General features: G+C 40.3%; 13 protein-coding genes across 13 annotated transcripts; 9 read left to right on the top strand and 4 right to left on the bottom strand.

Annotated features, from left to right (window-relative positions):
- Window positions 1–55: 55 nt before the first annotated feature.
- Window positions 56–2,495, top strand: BBOV_III002000 (BOP1NT (NUC169) domain family protein). The gene is made up of 6 exons (XM_001611285.2): window positions 56–336; window positions 371–906; window positions 945–1,466; window positions 1,503–2,017; window positions 2,055–2,129; window positions 2,167–2,495. The coding sequence occupies exons 1-6, from the start codon at window positions 81–83 to the stop codon at window positions 2,330–2,332; spliced, it is 2,070 nt and encodes a 689-aa protein (XP_001611335.1). The 5' UTR covers window positions 56–80; the 3' UTR covers window positions 2,333–2,495.
- Window positions 2,496–2,765: 270 nt separating this feature from the next.
- BBOV_III001995 (uncharacterized protein) lies at window positions 2,766–3,204 on the top strand. Its single transcript, XM_051767496.1, has 2 exons — window positions 2,766–3,020; window positions 3,056–3,204. Exons 1-2 carry the CDS (start codon window positions 2,776–2,778, stop codon window positions 3,177–3,179), a joined length of 369 nt encoding a protein of 122 aa, XP_051623726.1. The 5' UTR covers window positions 2,766–2,775; the 3' UTR covers window positions 3,180–3,204.
- A 404-nt stretch (window positions 3,205–3,608) lies between these two features.
- Window positions 3,609–4,961, top strand: BBOV_III001990 (CobW/HypB/UreG nucleotide-binding domain family protein). Its single transcript, XM_001611284.2, has 3 exons — window positions 3,609–3,693; window positions 3,728–4,677; window positions 4,713–4,961. Exons 1-3 carry the CDS (start codon window positions 3,619–3,621, stop codon window positions 4,924–4,926), a joined length of 1,239 nt encoding a protein of 412 aa, XP_001611334.1. The 5' UTR covers window positions 3,609–3,618; the 3' UTR covers window positions 4,927–4,961.
- Window positions 4,962–5,010: 49 nt separating this feature from the next.
- BBOV_III001980 (uncharacterized protein) lies at window positions 5,011–6,194 on the bottom strand. Its single transcript, XM_001611283.2, has 2 exons — window positions 5,921–6,194; window positions 5,011–5,779 (listed from the first exon to the last, which is right to left on the bottom strand). Exons 1-2 carry the CDS (start codon window positions 6,173–6,175, stop codon window positions 5,138–5,140), a joined length of 897 nt encoding a protein of 298 aa, XP_001611333.1. The 5' UTR covers window positions 6,176–6,194; the 3' UTR covers window positions 5,011–5,137.
- Window positions 6,195–6,978: 784 nt separating this feature from the next.
- BBOV_III001970 (putative 60S ribosomal protein L35a) lies at window positions 6,979–7,907 on the top strand. Its single transcript, XM_001611282.2, has 4 exons — window positions 6,979–7,028; window positions 7,143–7,232; window positions 7,588–7,729; window positions 7,765–7,907. Exons 2-4 carry the CDS (start codon window positions 7,156–7,158, stop codon window positions 7,891–7,893), a joined length of 348 nt encoding a protein of 115 aa, XP_001611332.1. The 5' UTR covers window positions 6,979–7,028; window positions 7,143–7,155; the 3' UTR covers window positions 7,894–7,907.
- Window positions 7,908–8,641: 734 nt separating this feature from the next.
- BBOV_III001960 (Cyclin N-terminal domain family protein) lies at window positions 8,642–10,605 on the top strand. Its single transcript, XM_001611281.2, has one exon. The coding sequence runs from the start codon at window positions 8,672–8,674 to the stop codon at window positions 10,583–10,585; it is 1,914 nt and encodes a 637-aa protein (XP_001611331.1). The 5' UTR covers window positions 8,642–8,671; the 3' UTR covers window positions 10,586–10,605.
- An 18-nt stretch (window positions 10,606–10,623) lies between these two features.
- Window positions 10,624–11,119, bottom strand: BBOV_III001950 (Ribosomal L28e family protein). Its single transcript, XM_001611280.1, has one exon. The coding sequence runs from the start codon at window positions 11,085–11,087 to the stop codon at window positions 10,647–10,649; it is 441 nt and encodes a 146-aa protein (XP_001611330.1). The 5' UTR covers window positions 11,088–11,119; the 3' UTR covers window positions 10,624–10,646.
- Window positions 11,120–11,668: 549 nt separating this feature from the next.
- Window positions 11,669–12,114, top strand: BBOV_III001940 (uncharacterized protein). Its single transcript, XM_001611279.2, has one exon. It carries the CDS (start codon window positions 11,682–11,684, stop codon window positions 12,096–12,098), a length of 417 nt encoding a protein of 138 aa, XP_001611329.1. The 5' UTR covers window positions 11,669–11,681; the 3' UTR covers window positions 12,099–12,114.
- Window positions 12,115–12,321: 207 nt separating this feature from the next.
- On the top strand, window positions 12,322–12,783 carry BBOV_III001935 (uncharacterized protein). The gene is made up of 2 exons (XM_051767797.1): window positions 12,322–12,580; window positions 12,616–12,783. Exons 1-2 carry the CDS (start codon window positions 12,334–12,336, stop codon window positions 12,771–12,773), a joined length of 405 nt encoding a protein of 134 aa, XP_051623755.1. The 5' UTR covers window positions 12,322–12,333; the 3' UTR covers window positions 12,774–12,783.
- A 142-nt stretch (window positions 12,784–12,925) lies between these two features.
- BBOV_III001930 (uncharacterized protein) lies at window positions 12,926–14,604 on the top strand. The gene is made up of 2 exons (XM_001611278.2): window positions 12,926–14,377; window positions 14,427–14,604. Exons 1-2 carry the CDS (start codon window positions 13,073–13,075, stop codon window positions 14,577–14,579), a joined length of 1,458 nt encoding a protein of 485 aa, XP_001611328.2. The 5' UTR covers window positions 12,926–13,072; the 3' UTR covers window positions 14,580–14,604.
- On the bottom strand, window positions 14,468–14,872 carry BBOV_III001925 (conserved Plasmodiym protein of unknown function). Its single transcript, XM_051767038.1, has 2 exons — window positions 14,683–14,872; window positions 14,468–14,646 (listed from the first exon to the last, which is right to left on the bottom strand). The coding sequence occupies exons 1-2, from the start codon at window positions 14,781–14,783 to the stop codon at window positions 14,580–14,582; spliced, it is 168 nt and encodes a 55-aa protein (XP_051623768.1). The 5' UTR covers window positions 14,784–14,872; the 3' UTR covers window positions 14,468–14,579.
- On the bottom strand, window positions 14,775–17,606 carry BBOV_III001920 (putative integral membrane protein). Its single transcript, XM_001611277.2, has 2 exons — window positions 17,487–17,606; window positions 14,775–17,446 (listed from the first exon to the last, which is right to left on the bottom strand). Exons 1-2 carry the CDS (start codon window positions 17,595–17,597, stop codon window positions 14,795–14,797), a joined length of 2,763 nt encoding a protein of 920 aa, XP_001611327.2. The 5' UTR covers window positions 17,598–17,606; the 3' UTR covers window positions 14,775–14,794.
- Window positions 17,607–17,732: 126 nt separating this feature from the next.
- Window positions 17,733–18,693, top strand: BBOV_III001915 (uncharacterized protein). The gene is made up of 9 exons (XM_051767901.1): window positions 17,733–17,809; window positions 17,847–17,912; window positions 17,948–18,008; window positions 18,043–18,151; window positions 18,185–18,260; window positions 18,296–18,375; window positions 18,411–18,513; window positions 18,550–18,581; window positions 18,618–18,693. Exons 1-9 carry the CDS (start codon window positions 17,779–17,781, stop codon window positions 18,666–18,668), a joined length of 609 nt encoding a protein of 202 aa, XP_051623718.1. The 5' UTR covers window positions 17,733–17,778; the 3' UTR covers window positions 18,669–18,693.
- Window positions 18,694–18,701: the final 8 nt, after the last annotated feature.

The raw sequence follows: 18,701 nt of genomic DNA, 5'->3' as shown, positions 1-18,701 counted from the left end.
TTAGTTGTGACATAAACTGGCTGTATCACCTGATAATCGTAGCTTCATTTGGTATATACAATCGCACATTAACATTCACAATGGCACCTAGTAGAAGAAAATCAAAGGCCAAACGTGATGTTGCCAAATCTGGCAGCGACTCAACTTCATCCACGCGATCTCATTCGCGTTCAGACAGCATCTCTTCGCGAGGCAGGGATGAAACTGTCGTTGATGAATCTATTACTGACTTAAATGTAGAATCTGATACATATTTTGATTCTGATGAGGATGAAGGTCAGGTGAATCGCATTGGAAGGGTTCCTCTTGAGTGGTACGAGAGGGAGGAACACATAGGTGTGTTTGTTTTATTATATGTTATCTTCTTTAGGCTACACGATTGATGGTGAAAAGCTGATTAAGGAGTTGGATTCTACTGAATTAGGGAAACTTATTTTTAAATCGGAGAATCCTGATGCTTGGCGGACGATTGTCGATGTTCGAAACAACCGTACGGTTAGGCTGAGTGACGACGACTTGAAATTAATTAGTCGTATTCGTAAGGGCATGTACCCACAGGAAAATTATGACCAGGAAGATTTGTATGTCGAGTTTGATAATGAGGATGCTATCCACCCGGTTGCTTATGTGCCCCGTCCAAAGGCCAATTTCATGCCATCTAAGTTTGAGGCTGCTAAAATTAGGCGTCTGGTTAAACTGATTAAATCTGGCAAATTGGTTGTTAAAGACGAACCTGACGAATTACCTGAAGAGCCTCCGGAAGACATTTGGGGAGACTGCATTTATCAATATGATCCCAAGACTGCTAGGCGTGGAAGACATGAGGAAATCACAGCTCCTAAAGCTCCATTGCCAACTCATAGTGAATCTTACAATCCTCCTGAGGAGTATTTGTTTGATGATAAGGTATGTTTGTGTATGTTACGTTATCATTTTTATTACAGGAGAAAGAGGAGTGGTTAGAAACGGATCCTGAAGAACGCAAGATTGATTATCTTCCACAGCAGCATGAGTGTTTGCGACGGGTTGGTTCATATCAGAATTTGATATTGGAGCGTTTCCGTCGTTGTTTACAGTTATATCTATGTCCACGTGCTGTGAAGCTGAAGATGAATGTGGATCCGGAGAGTCTTTATCCTAAATTGCCTGACATTGACAGCTTAAGGCCATTCCCTACGCGCCTTTCAGTGGAATATCGCGTGAAGGGGGTTAGAAAGCTATCTGTGGATAGCACAGGGCATTGGATAGTGTTGGCATCTGAGTCGTCATTATCTCTTTGCAATTTACTCGATGGGCGCGTATTCGATTCCATTGAGGGTATGAATAGCATATTTGATATATGTTGGCACCCTCATTTACCAATTCTTATAGTTTCTCATGGCAATACGTTATCTTTCATTGCTGTAGAGTTACCTAATATGCGTTCATCCCTGGATGTGCGTGGTACAAAGAGGACAGGATCTTCGGTAGGTTACACAATTTAAAATCATTATATTTCACAGGAGGAAGGGAAGACTGCGTATGAAAAAGCTTTGTCGTTGGTCCAATCGGAGACAGATACTGGCGCATGGCGTTCCGCTAAGTTTGGGCGTCATCAAGGTCTTTCGGTTGATCATGTTGATGAGCTGCGGCATCTATCTGTGCACCAACATGGTAATTACGTCGTTGGGGTATCGCCATTATGTCATGATTCGGTCAACCAATGTGTGATATATTGTTTAACTAAGCGAAACTTTGTACGTGTGGGCACTAAAATGGCGAACAATTCTATACGATTAGCAATGTTCCATCCTTTGGAGCCTAAGTTAATTTTGTGTCTTAGGCGTGGTGTTCGTTTTTACAACTTGAAGGTGTCTAATGAGAAGTTAGAAAACGAGGGTGAGAAGCTCAGTGGCGTTGATTTCCCAGTTTCCATGCATGTTGACAGCCGTGCGCAGCTTATGGCAGTTGCTGATGAGAAGGGGACGGTATCTCTTTTTGATTTAAATGTTGGTTCATTTCCGTACAAGAAGTTCCAGTACGTTTAACTTGTCTATTAGTTCACTTCACTGTAGGTTCCAAGAAGGGCGGATTGTTCACGTAGAATTCCACAGGTCGTTACCTCTTTTAATGATTGCATCTGCCAATGGGTAATTTATAAAGTCATTACTTTCATGGATATTACAGGGTTATCCATCTGATTCATGTTAAGGTGCCTACGGATCTTTCTCAAGAGCCGGTTATTGTTCCACTAAGGGACTTGAGGATGTCTGGTGTTACTCATGCTCATTGGCATAAGAAAGAACCATGGATCTACACTTCTGGTTTAGATTGTGGTTATATGTGGGCGTAATTGTAACATGGAAGCCCTTTTGAGTTATTCTGTCTAATGTTCTGGGTAACATCTGGGAGTCTTTACCGAGATCTTTTTCGTTTGATTCAGTTTTAGGCACTTTTTTTTGGTATTCTGGGCTACAAATTATACATCTACAGGTTTAATGTTATCTTAGGGAGCTGTCTCAGGAGTTATATGATATCTTCTTTGTTTCTTGCGGGTCGGCGTCCCGTCTGTGCGGGGTTTCTCCGCGTAAAACAATCCTGACTTGTATGCACTACTCAGTATTAATTTATCGTAGCGCTATTATACTATTTCAGTATTTATAATTGGTTGGATCTAGGTTTACAGTGGAGTACTTCAGTTAACGGATGCCTCTTTTGTTATTTATTAACACAAAAAATCTTACATAAAAGCGTTAAAACGCAAGGATTTGTAATAAACTTGTTTTCTTTGTTACGATGTTGCACGAACAGAAGAACGATGATAACGAGCAGTTACCTGTGTTGCGGTCTAATCTTGAGTCGGAATGTTTTAGTTCTATTGATGAGGCTCAGAAAGCCTATAAGGCCTTACAGGGGAAGTTCCAATGTCTGGTGAGAGAATTTTATCGCAAGGAATCTGAATTTCGTAATGTTTCAAATCACCTTGTTGGCCAGGTTGAGGCTTTGAGTGAAGAGAACCACCGCATTAGTTTAGATAATATGTATGTTTATCCATTGAGTATACATATAATTTTAGGACCCTACGAAAACGAAATTTCGAACTGGGTTTGCGTTTAGAGGGTAATGAATCTAAGAAAATTCAGACTGGCCACTGCTTACCGGTTGGTTTGACTCGAGTAAGGTCTTTACTTAGGCTATAGAATATGTTAAAATACAAGCCACCATATCCTTCAGGTCAACTACGCTAAATATATTTGTATGCTCTATGTCCTAAATATTGCTATTGCCACTCGTAACTATGTTTTATTAGTGTAATGTCGTCTTTACTAGACGTGAGTTAGTAGCATCAGAGGTTATGCACATATGCGATACCTAACGGTGGAATGGGCACGAATAATGTTAGTAATTGGTCGCATTTTGGCCTAGATGTGTATGGGCTTTATTGCATATTACGTATCTACACATAGCGTCATGTGCGAGACATGGTATTTTAATATATATATGTAACCACTATACCCTTTGCTGTTATACATGTATACTTTCATTGTATATTTATATGGTCTAGTGTCAGTTATACCAAGTGTGTAGTGCCGACTATGTATACTTACTGACTATAGTGAATTTTTTTGATAAATCGCAATGGAATCTCCAGATAGCGATGAAGCACGTAAGATTCCGGTAACTTTGGTTACAGGATTTTTAGGCAGCGGGAAGGTACGATTGCATGTTTTTTTGTCAACTTTATCAGACAACATTTATTCAACGGCTTCTGAAGGAGAACCATGGTTTGCGTATAGCTGTACTTCAGAATGAGTTTTCTTCGGAAATGGGCATTGAGAAGCCTGTATTAGTTGCTGGCGGCGCTTCTGTTTTTGAATTGCCAAATGGTTGTCTTTGTTGCAGCCTTAAGGATGGCATTGTGGATGCTGTGGAGTCAATTTTACAATATCGTTGTGACTTCGATTGGCTTGTGGTAGAAGCTGCAGGTAATGTGGATCCATTAGAGCTCTCTTCTAATTTTTGGATTGATCCTGAAAGTCCTTTAAGGTTGGATGGCGTTATATCAATAACGTGTCCTTCGGTAATAAAAGCTGTTTTAGATCATAGTGTTTCTGACAGCACATCGCAGTGTAGTTTGTCTGTGAAAGATAATACAACTCCTGTATTGATGGAGACTTGTAGTGCCGTTTCTCTTATGGAAAATGGTGACAACCGTGATACAGGTCAGCCGACGGACCGTCGCTTTGGTCTTTTGGGTAAGGATTCCATTGACAGTCGGCGAATGGTAGAGCTCATGCGGAAGCAATTGAGTGTTGCTGACGTTATAATCATTAACAAGTCTGATCAGTTGGATGTTGATCGTACATCTTGTGTAGATCCTAGCACACTATCGCAATCTATAGATTCTTTATCTCACATATTAACTCGCTTTGAGAGTTTACTGCTTGAGATGAATCCGGGTGCACGTGTATTGAAAGCTACATATTGTAATGTTGACTTGTCGGCAGTGATGGACCTTAACATGCTGGACAGTTCACGCATAATGTCGTTTCTTGATGACAAGGTTCATGGTCACCATCATGAGCACACTGCATCTACGTCTAATGTTTTTATTAAGACCGTTGGAGTTTACTCACTGCGCAAGGTCAATGATTTCATATCTCAACTTCTTTGGGAGTCAGGGACAACGTTCTATCGGTATGTGGTTATTTTTCATGTTAATGTACTTATAGCTGCAAGGGTATATTTTCAGCCGTCGAGGATTGCGATTTACTTGGTCATTCGGGTGGTAGCACTGCTGTGTTTCAGCTTCAAGGGGTTGGGATGATGTTCGAGATAACATCGACTGATCTTGTTGGTGTTGAAGAGAATCGCTTTCTGTTTATTGGTGAGAATCTTGATATCGATACCATTAGCAATGGGCTGCAACTAGCCCCTCAGCAGTGATCAACATTTTTTATAAACCCCTTGTTTATGTAAAATCTTGTGATTTACTAAACTGCTATTAGCTGAAGCATACGATACTATTGTATGTTACATCAGTATTCTAGGTTTTAAGAACGCTGTTATATTTTGGTCTTTTGTCCAATGTATTCCAAGTATGATTTCGTGCTTACACTGCATATGTTTTATTATTCAATAAATGTTGTGAATGATTTTAAGAGACGGTGACCTTGTATCCGTAGTTCATGGTTGCAGGGTCGCATGTGGTATTCATGTTACCACCAACGGTTAGGATTCCTGCAATATTCTTGTTAAATCTCTGGGAGTAGCTGAGAGCAAACTGTCCGTCTGTATCGCACTTTCCTTTGACGAAAGCTGGCGTCGCGTGCCCTGGTTCCGTCAAATGCCACAATCCAGAGAACATAAGTTTCGTGTGTCCATCTTTGAGTTGATGTTCGAGTGCAACTGCCATGGCATTTTGTGCATCTCCATGGGCAGTTCCTACGTAAACGTTTCCCACGAACGACTTTGCCAATGCACCCTTGTCTCCGAAAACTCTAGCAGATAGTTGGTAGGTCTTCTCATCACGTATTCTCTTGTAGCCTAGGGCCATTGTGTAGTTGGAGAAGAGGGTGCAGTTCTTTCCGGTGACTTCCATACCACCAAAAAGCTGGCAACAGTTCAACTTGTAGTTGAAGAGTGAGAACATTGAGTAGTCACGTGCAAACGGTATGATTTTAAGTTGCGTCGTATTGATTGGGTGTACATTTTCGGCTACCACTTCACATGCGTTGTTTTTATTTGGTGGGTTAAACATATACTTGGACAATACCTTCATGGTAGGCCAGTGTGCGTTCTGCAAATGTTATGAGTGTTACTTTTAAGGCTAAATACCACATATTCTACACCCGAAGAACCAGTTCAAGGTTACTACTGTATATCAGCGTAATACATTAGAAGTTAGGCTCATGAAGACAGAACATGTGCATGAACTTACCATGGAAGATAACTCTAGGTAACGGTCACCTTTATTTCCCAATTTCATTTCAAAATTTGCGGCACCAACATCGACATTGACGGAAGTCGATCCAACCAGCTTTTGGTCCTTGTTGAGGGTAAGTGTATTGGTGAAAGAGGCTCCCTTTCTTGCGTCGGCGTGTTCGACTTCCCAGATGTTTTCATTGACAAAGTCCTTGCGGAACATGTCGACGGCAGGGCCGCAGAGCAATTTTTCAAATTTAAGAGCCGGCATCGTGATGGAGTAGAGTAATTATGAGTGGGTGCGATTGCGGCCTTCCGCCTGTGGTGTGCTATTAAAATGTGGGTTTAAATTGCGCTAATGTCATGTTGCTATGTTACAAAATATATTATTATTCATGCTATACTGCTTTATTAGCGTATTTATTTGTTGAAAATGTTATTTATGGCACATACACACTATGCCTTGTAGATTGGTTTGAAAACCTTGTAACCCCGTTTATTTACATGCACATTGTTTTTCACTGTGCAATATTTTCACTATGAACTATTCTTAGTGTTACACACAGGTTGTACATTCACAGATGATTCACCTTTTTACGTTTGTACTATATTCCTACGAATCACGTAGAGTTCATCTCATTATATAATAATACCAATTTCTATTTGCAATATTAATCACAATCAATATGCACTAATATAGAAAATACAGAGTTCGACCGTCTACATTAGGAGATTCCTTGACTTCTATCGGTAAGGATACATGCTAAGCGCCGCTACAAACTGAAAACGTAACCTTTCAATTATATTATTTCCTAAGATATGATACCAGGCATTTAACTAATGGAAGAATGGTGTAAATGACTTTCTACTATATTTTACATTTCATGGACTATACGCGGCATCTTTAGTGCCTCAAATCAATACTATATGGTCCATACCCTCTAGTATATTAGAAAATTCAATTTTTAGTGGTTGGATATTCTTTATATGTGTAGAACATTTCGGGTGTTGGCTGCCTGCCAACAGTGGGGTATGAATCCTGGTTAGGATAGTAATTCGTATTATTGAAGGTGTTTACAATTCTTTTCTAAATTGATACGTCATATTATCGTAATATTGAGAAGGTGGGTGTAGTTTGTTTTGTGTTTTAATGTGTGGACGATGTTATACATGGTGTTTTGTGTTGGCGTCTCATAGCTTTTCATTTGTTTCTATCACGTTTGTTTAACAACACATAGGAAAAAATACAAAATGGCCAAGACTAAGAAGAGCAGTGGCCAGCCATCATGTAGGCTTTACACCAAGGCCATATTCATGGGTTACAAAAGGTATGTTTGCTTTATTTCGTTTCGTTGTTCGTAATGTTGTTGTTTTTGTTTGAATATTTAAATGGATATCATGAATATACTATTTTGTTGTATAAATTTGGCTATCTGGGCTTTTCTCTATGGTTATGTTCTCCTGTGACTGTACCTGGCGTTTTCTCATACAATCTTGTTTTTTATGCCTATGGTTGAATTTCTGATCGCTCATATCATAATGATGTTTGTTATATATATGTTTTCAACGGTAAAGTTCGTGGTTTCCTCCAGAGTTGTTTGTTTCTTTCCTGCGTAGTTTGTGGTTTATGTCCATGAAGGGCACATTTATTATATTTATACTGTACATAACACTCTCTTTTAGGTCTAAGGTCAACCAGGACACTAAAACCAGTTTATTGAAGCTTGAGGGTGTTAACACTCGTGAGGAAACTGCCTTTTACTTAGGCAAGAAGGTTGCTTACGTATACAAGTGCAAAAACTACAAGAATGGTTCTCGTTACAGGGTATGTTCTTGTATGATTGATACATATGATTGCAGGCCATTTGGGGTAAGATCAGGCGTCCTCATGGTAACGGAGGCACGGTAAGAGCTTCCTTTAGGAAGAACCTTCCTCCATGTGCGATGGGTAGCAAGGTTCGCGTGTTCCTTTACCCATCTAACATCTGAAACCTATCGTCGCTAAATATTGCTGTGTGCGTTACTCTACGTGGTTTTTCCATTTTTGCTAAGAAGCTATCTACAATATATTTGAAGTTATCCAAATTAGTTGTTGATGCTTTTATCTCGATGTAGATTCGTCGTATATCATATGTGTGGTTTTATGATTTGCACATGTTCACGTGATTTTGATACACACTTTGGGCGTTTCGTTGGGTATTCCGTTACGCTTAGATGACCAATATTTGCTATGTAGATGGACCATATAGTATATTTTTTGTGATGTAATAACATCGGTTTATTTTAATTCTGAACATTGATTCTTCACGACGTCGTTTACCACATGTCTGTAGTGAGCGTTAACGTTACGTTGACAAATCAGCACACAGCTGATATATTTAGCACATACAAGTGAGATACTATTGGATATTCTCTAATTTATTGATGTCTAATTCTGCTCGTTTTTGATTCACGTGGTCAGGAATTTCAGATCAGCGTAGCACGCAATACAATGTGTTTTATGAAATAAAAGAAGCTTCCGCTATTTAAGTTTTCTATACGGCTCAGGGCGACTTGCAGTTAGCTACCGTTTGTCCATATGGTATTCAACGTCAATCTGTGGCATTTATCTAAGGTTATTGGTATCACGGATGAATTCATTATGTACGATTAGGGTTACATTTCCGAAGAGCATGTATAATTTACTTGGTAGCGACTTCCAAGTGGCTATACCAGCATGTGAGTGAAGTTTTGTGGTTTATCTGTTAGTTTGAAACCCGTGTCCATAATGTTTCACTTGGTTGATCGGCGTCATAGCCGTGTTTCTATGGATTTAGGCTCTGCTGCACTTCAGGAGACACATCGGTATGATGACTATCTGGACAGTTCTGATGTTAAAAGCGACCGTTTGGTGGACCTGTATAGTCGTTTACTTGCTGTTTACGAGCGTGTTGATAATTGCTTTTCCTCTGCTTATTCACTGAAGGGCTGCGAATCCTTAACTTTTGACGTTGAGGAGTATCGTCGTCGTAGTTGTCAATTGCTATCTCACCTACCTAGTTTTGAGGAAATGCAAGGTATGAATAAGGTTGCAGGGCTATGGAGTGATTTATTTCAGATAGAGTTATCCTTGCTGTGTAACCCACTTCTCCTTGATAAGAATATCGCAATAGCTAATGCTATGAAACATCACTATTTGACTTGTGATCGTGGTCCGTTGACATTGTCACAGCAGTTGCAATCTTCTAGAGCATTGACTGAAATTCAAGCTGACGCTTTAGATCAACTGAATATGAAAAATGCATCGATGGATCGCTGCATTCTTTATGTATTGAACAATTTGTTATGTTACAATGAGCGTTTGTCTAAGGACTGCGCTGAGGATCGTTCTTATTACAATAACTTATGTAATGAGTTGTATGTCATCAAGGAATCTGAGTTGATGCGACGTTCGATGATTTCTACAAAGGAGCGTGGCAGTGTTATACCTTATATGAAGCGCTTATGTCAATCATTCGATACTGACAAGTGCACCTTACACTTGGCTACATTATTTTTTGACCATTATGTAGAGAAAGTCATATCTCGTGAGTCTAATGACACCCTTCCTCAGCATGATGAGATGCTACGTATTGCTACTGCTACATATTTACTAGCCTGTGCTTTGCGTGAGCATTGGACTGACATTTCTAGTGATTCGTATCTAGAGCGTGCTTCTGAGATGGCTTCCGGTTCATTTACAGCTCAGGATATTATGGCCACTCAGTTGAATATATTACAGTCTATGCCCAATGGCTTTACTTCCATGTACACTGCTACTGAGTATGGCGTTTTCTATTTATCTAACATTAGGGGTACCTATCGTCCAAAACATAATTCTGGCACCAAGTGTTCTGGTGAACGCATCAGTGTTGGTCATACCAATTCCGCGAGTGGCACTCCTATGAGTGGTGAAGACTATGCCATGGATTATGGTCTGCGTCGTCACAGATCAGTTCCTACCTCCTGTGACATGACCACTGCGTCGGGTAGTCCAGCTGAGAGTAATGGTGAATTTAATCGTGTGTCGTATGATTCTGTTAGCAACGGTTCAATAGGGCGACAGCGAACAAGATCTTTTGATGATGACTTCATGCTATCATCTATTGCGGAAGACGACATCTATGGTTCGGATGTCTTATGTGACTATTTACTCCTGGAGATGGCATTTCGATACCTGGTAGATAACGGTGGTTTCGCTTTTGTGTATCACTGTTTAATTCGTTGGGATGACTTATACATGTCTCGTAATTGGAATTTGTTCATTCCCCCTAGTCGCATTGCTGCGGTATTGATATTCCACTTTTTTGTTGAATTCTATGGGATTGACTATCGCAAGGACTTGTTATGGTGTCGTCGTTTTTGTTACCGTGTATTTCGTATGTTGTATGATTGCGACGTTGCTTTATGGTACCAAATGTTTCGTGAGAACATTCGGAAGTGGCTTGGTTCAGTATCGCAATCATCTGCTCGTTTAGGTGAGATGTCATTATTATTGGATTTATCAGGTCAGAAGTTCCGTGCTGCTGAGGCATGCTTACAGACATTTTGTTCGCGTTTACTATTTGACTACACTGAGAGCGGTTGTGCCATTGATGGTCTTGACACAACTCCTTTACGTGTTGTTTTGACGGAGGCTTATCAGCTTCTATGTCGTGACTAGTCCTAACAGATTGTCCCATAATCATGGATATAGACTATGTTATATAGATATTATACACAGTTTACTCTACGTTTTCATCAAGTTTCGCATGGGTCATCTTGATGAACTTTTCGGCCAGTACTTCGGCAAGTTCCGGTCTTGATGGGTACGCAAAGTTCTTTAAAAATTCAACACGTGCTGGATTCTTGTCCAAATTCTTAGTTTGTGTTTTATTTCTAGGTTGTCTAGCATTTTGTAGGTCCATGCTTGTGAGTACAATTTTGGACCCTGAAGGTGACAACTCCAGGTTCATTACGCTATTTTGCATTAAACCAGAGTACATGGGGGTATGTCTTGCCATGAGGTTGTACCTTTCCTTGGTGAAAGTTTCATGACCGCTTTTGAAGATGTATGCGTTATTCTTCTTGATCAATTCCCATACTAGGCAATCTGGAACTTCTCCCGCTGGGAGCTCATTGCGAGGTTCCTTGTTGATGATACCTGTTTTCCCTCTGTGCGTCATTGTGTTAACTCTGTATAACCTTCCCAGGTCTGTAGACCCTTTACTGCTATATGTAAACGTCAATATTATTCCCTTCTTGGGATGGGGTGGCGGCAGCCTTCATATATGAATAGATTGAGAACATGTTAAATTGTGGCTTATTTGCGATACACGAGATGCTGTGTTATAGTTTCATTATGGATCTATGTATATAACATAATAGGTGAACCCATCAACTTGTCGTTTATTCTGTATATCACCTTCGCTGTTATCCCTTTTTAAAATACACATCATTTCTTTATTTATTTGTATCAATACATTCAGGGAAGCTACTTTACTCTATAACAGTTGCAGCTTAAGCTTTATTGAGTACTGATCATAGCATCTTGCCGTGATTCACTTGGTTTACACTCAACAAGGCAGTTTATGCATTGCTTTTCACACACCTATAGACTGTTAGTGTAACTATATTCCCAGATATTGGTAGTATTACATGGTTCAATTTTACTGTTGATCATTTAGCCTAGGGTGTATAAGTTTTGGTAGCCACACCACAGTTATGCCGGTGGCTGACACTGCTACTTTTCGCCACAGGATATAACTAGTATAATAAGTATGAGCGGTGGTAGCGGAGCACACCATTCTTCTATCTCTGGTATACCAGGTTTTGGTACTTTTAAGCCGGATTCTGCATGGCAACGCGCGATCGCGAGTAATGCCGGTCTTTACACCTACCCTCATTCTGGGAGCGGTAGCGGCATCTCTGAGACCCAGTTTGCTAATATAGTACGTGCTGATGACCCTAAATCGGCCTGTAACCCTCTATTGATTGAGGAGTTTCGTTGTCTTAAGAGGAACGGCTTTGGAACTGACAATGGCCGTGCCGCTACAAAGTGCGTGAAGTGGTATAATGAGTGGATGCAGTGTAAATGGGATGAGGAGAAGATGCGTTTTGGTTATAATTACCTTGAGGATCTGCCAGCTCGCAAGCACAAGGCCTATATCGCTGCTCCTGACTTCCAATATTCCTGATCCCATTGTTACGTGGCTCTCGTGATTTAATCATGGTTGGATCAATCTATTAAAATTGAAAGCAACTATTTCGATGCTGGCCTATGTGATTTATTTGCTGAATTCGGCTATATAGCATCGGTACCAGTGTGATTTACGAAAAATTCATGTCTAAGTAGCAAGCAACAGATTTTTTCTTCGCTGGGGGACATTTGCGCGTCGTATTATTTTTTCCAATTAATATCATATAGCAAAAATGTTGTTTTTTGTTTTATCGTTATATTTTGGTGTAGTTTTGGGTGCTATGCCTCAAAGGGTCACTCCTTTACGTGGTCCCATTCACAAAATGTTTTACGAGTTTCCTACTCGCGAGGGTCTCATTTACAATGACTATTTACTCGTTAAGAATGGATCACAGGCTGATTATGACTTCCTTGGTCAAGAGTTACCAAAGGTTGATGTTGACGCTTCATCCTTGGTAGGACCGTTTAGTCGTAACCGCGGTATGTTGCTCTGCTTTTATTTAAATAATTTCTAGCTTGGTTTTTGGGTGGTGACCGTTGTAGGGTACCACTTAAGGCTCACGATTGGCGTGAGAGTCGTGCTTATACGGTGGGTATAGTTGCTGATAACTTGAGGCGGATTCCTTTTACCCTTGGTGAGATTGTAGATGACACATTTATTCTTCAATCTTAAAATTGACGCACAATATTGGGTCATATAACATAATTATAAATTTATGTATTAATGTGTACATGTTGACATGGTAGATACGTCTAGGATGTGTAGCGTTCATTCGGGAAGATTAACGAAAAAGTGGTGTCTAGTTATATAATATTTAATATAGGTGCAGTTGAGTTGTTTATGGCACATTTTTATTAGTAGATTCTAGATGGAAGTCTAGTTTTTAAAATCTATTTGACCATGTTAGGTCTTGGTGTTATAAGATGTGATGGTGTATAGTTAGTTTCTATACATATTAATATAATGGCTCAATGATCCATGTGTTACGCTTGGATAGACTTTTCCAGAGGGTATTACGTAGGTTTTCCTCTGATTCATCACGTTGGTCACAATGTAAAACTGTCCGGGATCTGTTGCAGTCAGTGCAACATGTTCATCACATGGATGAGGCCGAGCTCCGTCATTTGGAGGCTCATTCCCGTAATCTTCTAACTGGCAACTTGCGAGATGCTGCTATGTTAAGTTTGATGTTGCATAACTTTGGTGGTAATGTAGATTCTTTACTAACCTCCATCAAGGTCTCTACTAGTAGCCCTGACCTTGATATTTACTTCCGTGCAACGGCAGAATGTGGTATTGAAAAGCCATCCGTCTCACTCCAGGATATTTTGGACACTCCTGGTGCTGTGACATCAGCTCGTGAGTTGTACAATTTTTTTTGTGGCGCTTGCTTGTTTAGCCAGCGTGGTGTTTTGATGCCCTTAGAATCTCTCGTGGAGCGTGTATATAACCTAGGCTTTGAACAATTCAGTAGTTTGCAACTATTACAGATGGCTGGATGTATTGCTCTGTTTGAAGATGATCGTTATAGGGCCCTTGTAGTATCACTTTGTGATGAACTATCTAATCGCAAATTACATGATGTAGTTTTCGGTGACTTGATTGATGGTCTATCAAAATTATGTCGTCATTATCAGTCTGATATACTATTTCCTAAGTTCATAGAGTACATGGGTGCATACAGCGCCGACTCTATGCTTTCTCCGTCTGAAATGAGTGCTGTGTTATATATACTATCACGTTATAGAAAGGGCGATCCTATTTTAATGGACCGTTTATCTATTAACCTTCGGAGGGATATCGGTAATTACGACTTGATACAAATATCTCGTGTAGTGGTATATGTATCTCAGATTGGTTATTACAATCGTGCTTTGGTATCACTTTTGGGTCGTATGGTCTTGACATTGATTGATTGCAATTCAATTGTTGACCCTTCTGTTCTTACTAACTTGTACACTGGTTTTTCACGATTTTTACATAACAAAGGTCTATTCGATCTATTCTCTAGTATACTACGTAAAGAGGAGGTATTTGCTGATCTTGCGTTGCACGATGCGGTATCTATTGTGCAGTCCTATGCTCGTGTCCATGTTATTGATGACCGGCTGTTTAGGTTATTTGATGCTAAGTTATTTACTCAGCCTTTGAACACTACATTGAGTTATAAGCTACTGGTTGCTCATGGGAAGTTGCGTTACTTCAACCCTAGGTTACATAACCTATTGGTGAACAACATTAATCTACAGGAGGTTGTTTCTGATATTGATCGTGAGGTAAGTGTAGTATAAGTTCTTTTATATAACTAGATACCATATTTCTCAGAAGCTCAAGCTAGCTGCCGAGCGCCTTGGTTTATTCTTCCCTGAGCTCGTTGACTCCGGTATTGACTCTGCGATACCTCGTATAACATGGCGACGCATGACTCCTATACGTAAGAAGTTAGGTCACGTCCGACGTCGTAAGTGGACTTGGTGATTACCATCCGGTCCATCGGTAGTAATATCCATATTTATGCCTTCGGCTGCGATATTCGCGTTTAGTTCTGTGTTTTTAGTTATGTTTGTCGACTTAGGCATACCTTCTGCGATCTATACGCATCGCAAGCTTCCTTGGTCTTAGGAATAGCAGCCCTTCGAGCAGTCGAGATGTTATAGCCACTTGAGGCCACAGTGCGATCATGTGTACATGATTCAATTTCTCGTTATCTGTAGCATTGTTGTCGCGCGGTGTTCCGCTTCTCTTGAGTCTGGCGCTCTTTGGTACCAGTATTTAAGGTGTGTGGCGACCCAATTGAATTTTATCAGCCGGAAAATTTGTTTTATAACTTCAACTATTAGAATTTCGTCGGTCCAGTAGTATGTGAAGCAGTATATGGCCACTATGATGTAGAATCCTAATCTCCATGCCAGCGTTGGTACCTTCCAGATGACGTATGCTGTTGCGCAGATTGGTACTGACGTACATGCCAGCGTGATTAATGCCATGAGCCACGACAATGAATCCGTGCATCCCAATGAATACTTCAGTTTGTCTAGTGCCATTATGACGTATCCCAATGCTAGTTGTACTTTCAGCATGATGTTGATTATATTTTTGACAATATCTTCTAGGTTCGTTCCTTCTAGGTCATCGGCGAAAATCGCCCAGCGATTTCCACCTTTATATCTCCTAGCTCCAACTTCACGATATCCTGTGGGTGTTATAATCTTAGAACTTGATCTCTTTAGTGTTATGTGTCCACGTTGTGGTGATACTTTCCTTTCATTTAATCCTATTCTTGAATCTGAATCCGCTCTTTTTACATTCATATGTGGTACTTGTGTAGCATGGTTTTCTGATCTACTTGACAATATCTCAGGCGTTTCTTCTTCCGGGTTTATTGATGTTCTTCTTTGTGTTAAATTCTTTAATGATATCCCCTTTATATCGCTATAGTCCTCCACAACATCTCTTGTTACATTCTGTGCTTCTTTATGTGTATCGCATAGACCATAATACTTCATGGGTCCTACATCCAGTCTGTAGTATATAGCCACTAATGCCAATAGTGCATAGAAATCAAGTACTATCCTTGGCAATGGCGCAAATACCATTGCGTCTAGCACGATAATCCAGAAAGCAAGTATATAGAACGGATGCTTATATGGCCATGTAGGCAGCAGCATATGGTTGATCCACCTTGGCTTTTCGTTGATGAATGCAGCCATTCTTTTAACTATCATGCTTGTATGGAACATTTCGAATTCTGCGGGTACTCTCCAGAAATGCCTTGGTGGTTTTCTGCAGCTTAGTAACGCTAGCAGCTGTGGTTTGTTTTTGAGGTAAATCCTTACTCTTATATCTATATAACCTAGCGGCAGTGTTGGTGCCTTCATACCGTAGCTTGGGTACCCTTCTGAGGGTTTCACGAACTTAGAGTCATCCCATTTATGTTCGTGGAATGGCAGCATCTGCAATGTTGCAATAGTTTCAACAAAGTATGGATAACCGTCTACAGGGTTTATATGCAATCCGGATGCACTATCACTGCTGTTTTTACGTTGCGTGGCATCCATAGAGGCTTCATTAGTCATGACATTACTCACATGCGATATATCTGGCTCGTTAAATTTAGTATCGAGAACGTTTTCTGTATTAGGTCCCGACAACCCCGGTGACTTCGTGCCACTACTGTAACGTTTCAGAACATCACTTGGACTTGATTCGGTAGCATGTTCATATGTACTACCCGAGTTACTGCGTGACCTGTTACTACTGTCACTGTTAGTTACTGGTCTGGTGTCCAACTCAGCACTTTCGTAAGCACTATTTGTGGTATCAGACCCTTGCGCCTGATGGTCACCATTTGTTACGATATCTACATACTCATCTATGGCGTCAAAGGTATCATCCGATAACGATCCTTCATCGTTTGATGCAGCATGTACATTCGTACTATCTTTGGCCTCTCTATTTCTCAGTAAATCGCTTTGCGATGCTTTCCTGTCTATTTTCAAGTTATCATTAATATTCGTATCAATTTCATGTAATACCTTATGCATCCTTTCGGATAGATCATATCCTTTAGACGTCGTTGCTTGCCTTGATATAGTCTCCACGCTTGGTACTTCCTGGGTTTCGTAATCATCCGTAGGAATATCTGTGTGACTAAACGCACTGGACTCCCTGAGGGTATCCGTGCTATGTACTTCTAGTGAATCTAATAGCATGGGTACTGATAGGATAGCCCTTCCAATACGCTGTACATATTTCGTCTTTCCATAAACTGACTCCAGATGTTGTTCATCAGCAGATTCTGATGGTACAGTCTCACCACGTGACACTTGCGATGTATTTTTTTGAAGCTTAACGCCTGTTGAGGAGCGTGACATGGAATGTCTACCATGCTGCTGTTGGCTGAATTGATTGAAATCCATTTCTGCTCTTACTATCAGATTTAGGTCTACCCATATATCGTCGATATCCATGACGAATATATGATTCCACTGTATACTGTTATAACCAGCTCCTGTCATTTCAATCGCTGGTGAGGTAGCAATCCTGCCGTCACAGCTCAACGACACGCTATATCTGCATACATTTGTTGGTATAGCTCCAAGTCCATCGAAATATATGGATCCCCGTTGTTGCTCCGTCATGGCACGATTCATTCTGGTGGTTATTGGCGACGTTGCTTTAGGCACTTGTGTGGGATAGCACACGAATCTGGACTCTATGAGATCCACTTGTGCCATTGCCAGATTTCCTTCATTCCTTGATATGCCGGTATTAACTCCCAGATTAGATTGCTTGATAGTAATGTGCGAATTGACGCTTTTGGATATCGCCGCTATTAGCGGTGTCTAGGTATTGTTATGATCAACTATGTTATGCATTGCTTACCTGTTTAAATTCCGTGATAGTTTTGTCATTTCGCGACAGTACGATGTTAACAACAGAATCCACCGCCTTTTCTCCCAATTCGTTAACTTTTCCTAGAAACCAGTCCTTCATTATATATTATATGTTACATTGTGTTATATGATAGATACATATTAATCGGCATGTACACTCGGATCTTTGCGCGTTCACGTTGACTAGTGTGTATGTTTGTAGAATCATTTACACAGGTTAACAAACTCATCCAGGCTATGTATCGCTTATTTAGCGTTCGATATGATTGCTACTGAGCTTTATGCTCGAGGTGTACGCGATGGGTGCTTCAGGTATTGTGTTGTTTCCTATGTTAACTGTGTCTTCCAGGCTCTACACCGTTTGAAAATAAAAAGAGGGAGCTAATTAAATACATTAACCTTGCCATATGTCGCGGTATGATTATCTGGACTCGATACATATTGCTACAGTTGACTTATTGTCTAATCGCTTGTCGAATGACTTAAATGCTACGATCCATGATATTATACAGTAGGCTAGACTTTGTTATGATTATGTGCTCTAGGCAGCGTCGTGACGTTTACATGTGTTCTGAGCAGACCATTTATATAGAGAATACCCTAGTGGTCTATCAACAGTTGTCAAAGGATTTGTCTACGCTAAAGATCAGGAAGGTATGTTTTGATATACATTCATAACATGCATAGCATCTTATATCAAGCAAACTTGACAAGCAGTTAGAGCCTTGTGTTGCTAATATAATACACTGTGCTGACAAGTTAGGTGCGTCTATACCGTTGGTATACACATGTCCACAGATGTTCCCGAATTGGGGCGCATTAGCACACTATTGCGTAAGATATATGGCAATGAGCTTGAGTTAAAACCTACTCAGGAGGTGGTTCTGATTACATCCGTTTTATATTACATCAGTTACTAGACAAGCTTAACAGACCGGTACCTTCTAGGGCTGAGATGTCTCAGCAGATAGAGCGGTATAAAAAGTTAGAGCAATCTCGTAGTAACATTCGTGTTGGTAGGTGATTCATTTACTCGTCACACATTACTCTAGTTAATGAGCCAACACCTTCAATTTCCACCAAGGTGTGTGTAATACCTTTTTATGGCATATTAATTCAGCGGGCTGAAATTGACGATTTATTGGAGCGCATCCAGCGACTCCGTTCATAGTTATTTTAAGGCTAGGGTGGGGACACACATTTT

Source organism: Babesia bovis, chromosome 3 (genome assembly GCF_000165395.2).
Source record: "Babesia bovis T2Bo chromosome 3, whole genome shotgun sequence".
Classification (NCBI taxonomy): domain Eukaryota; phylum Apicomplexa; class Aconoidasida; order Piroplasmida; family Babesiidae; genus Babesia; species Babesia bovis.
Note: the sequence above shows the minus strand (reverse complement) of the source record. Positions and strands in the feature narration are given on the sequence as shown.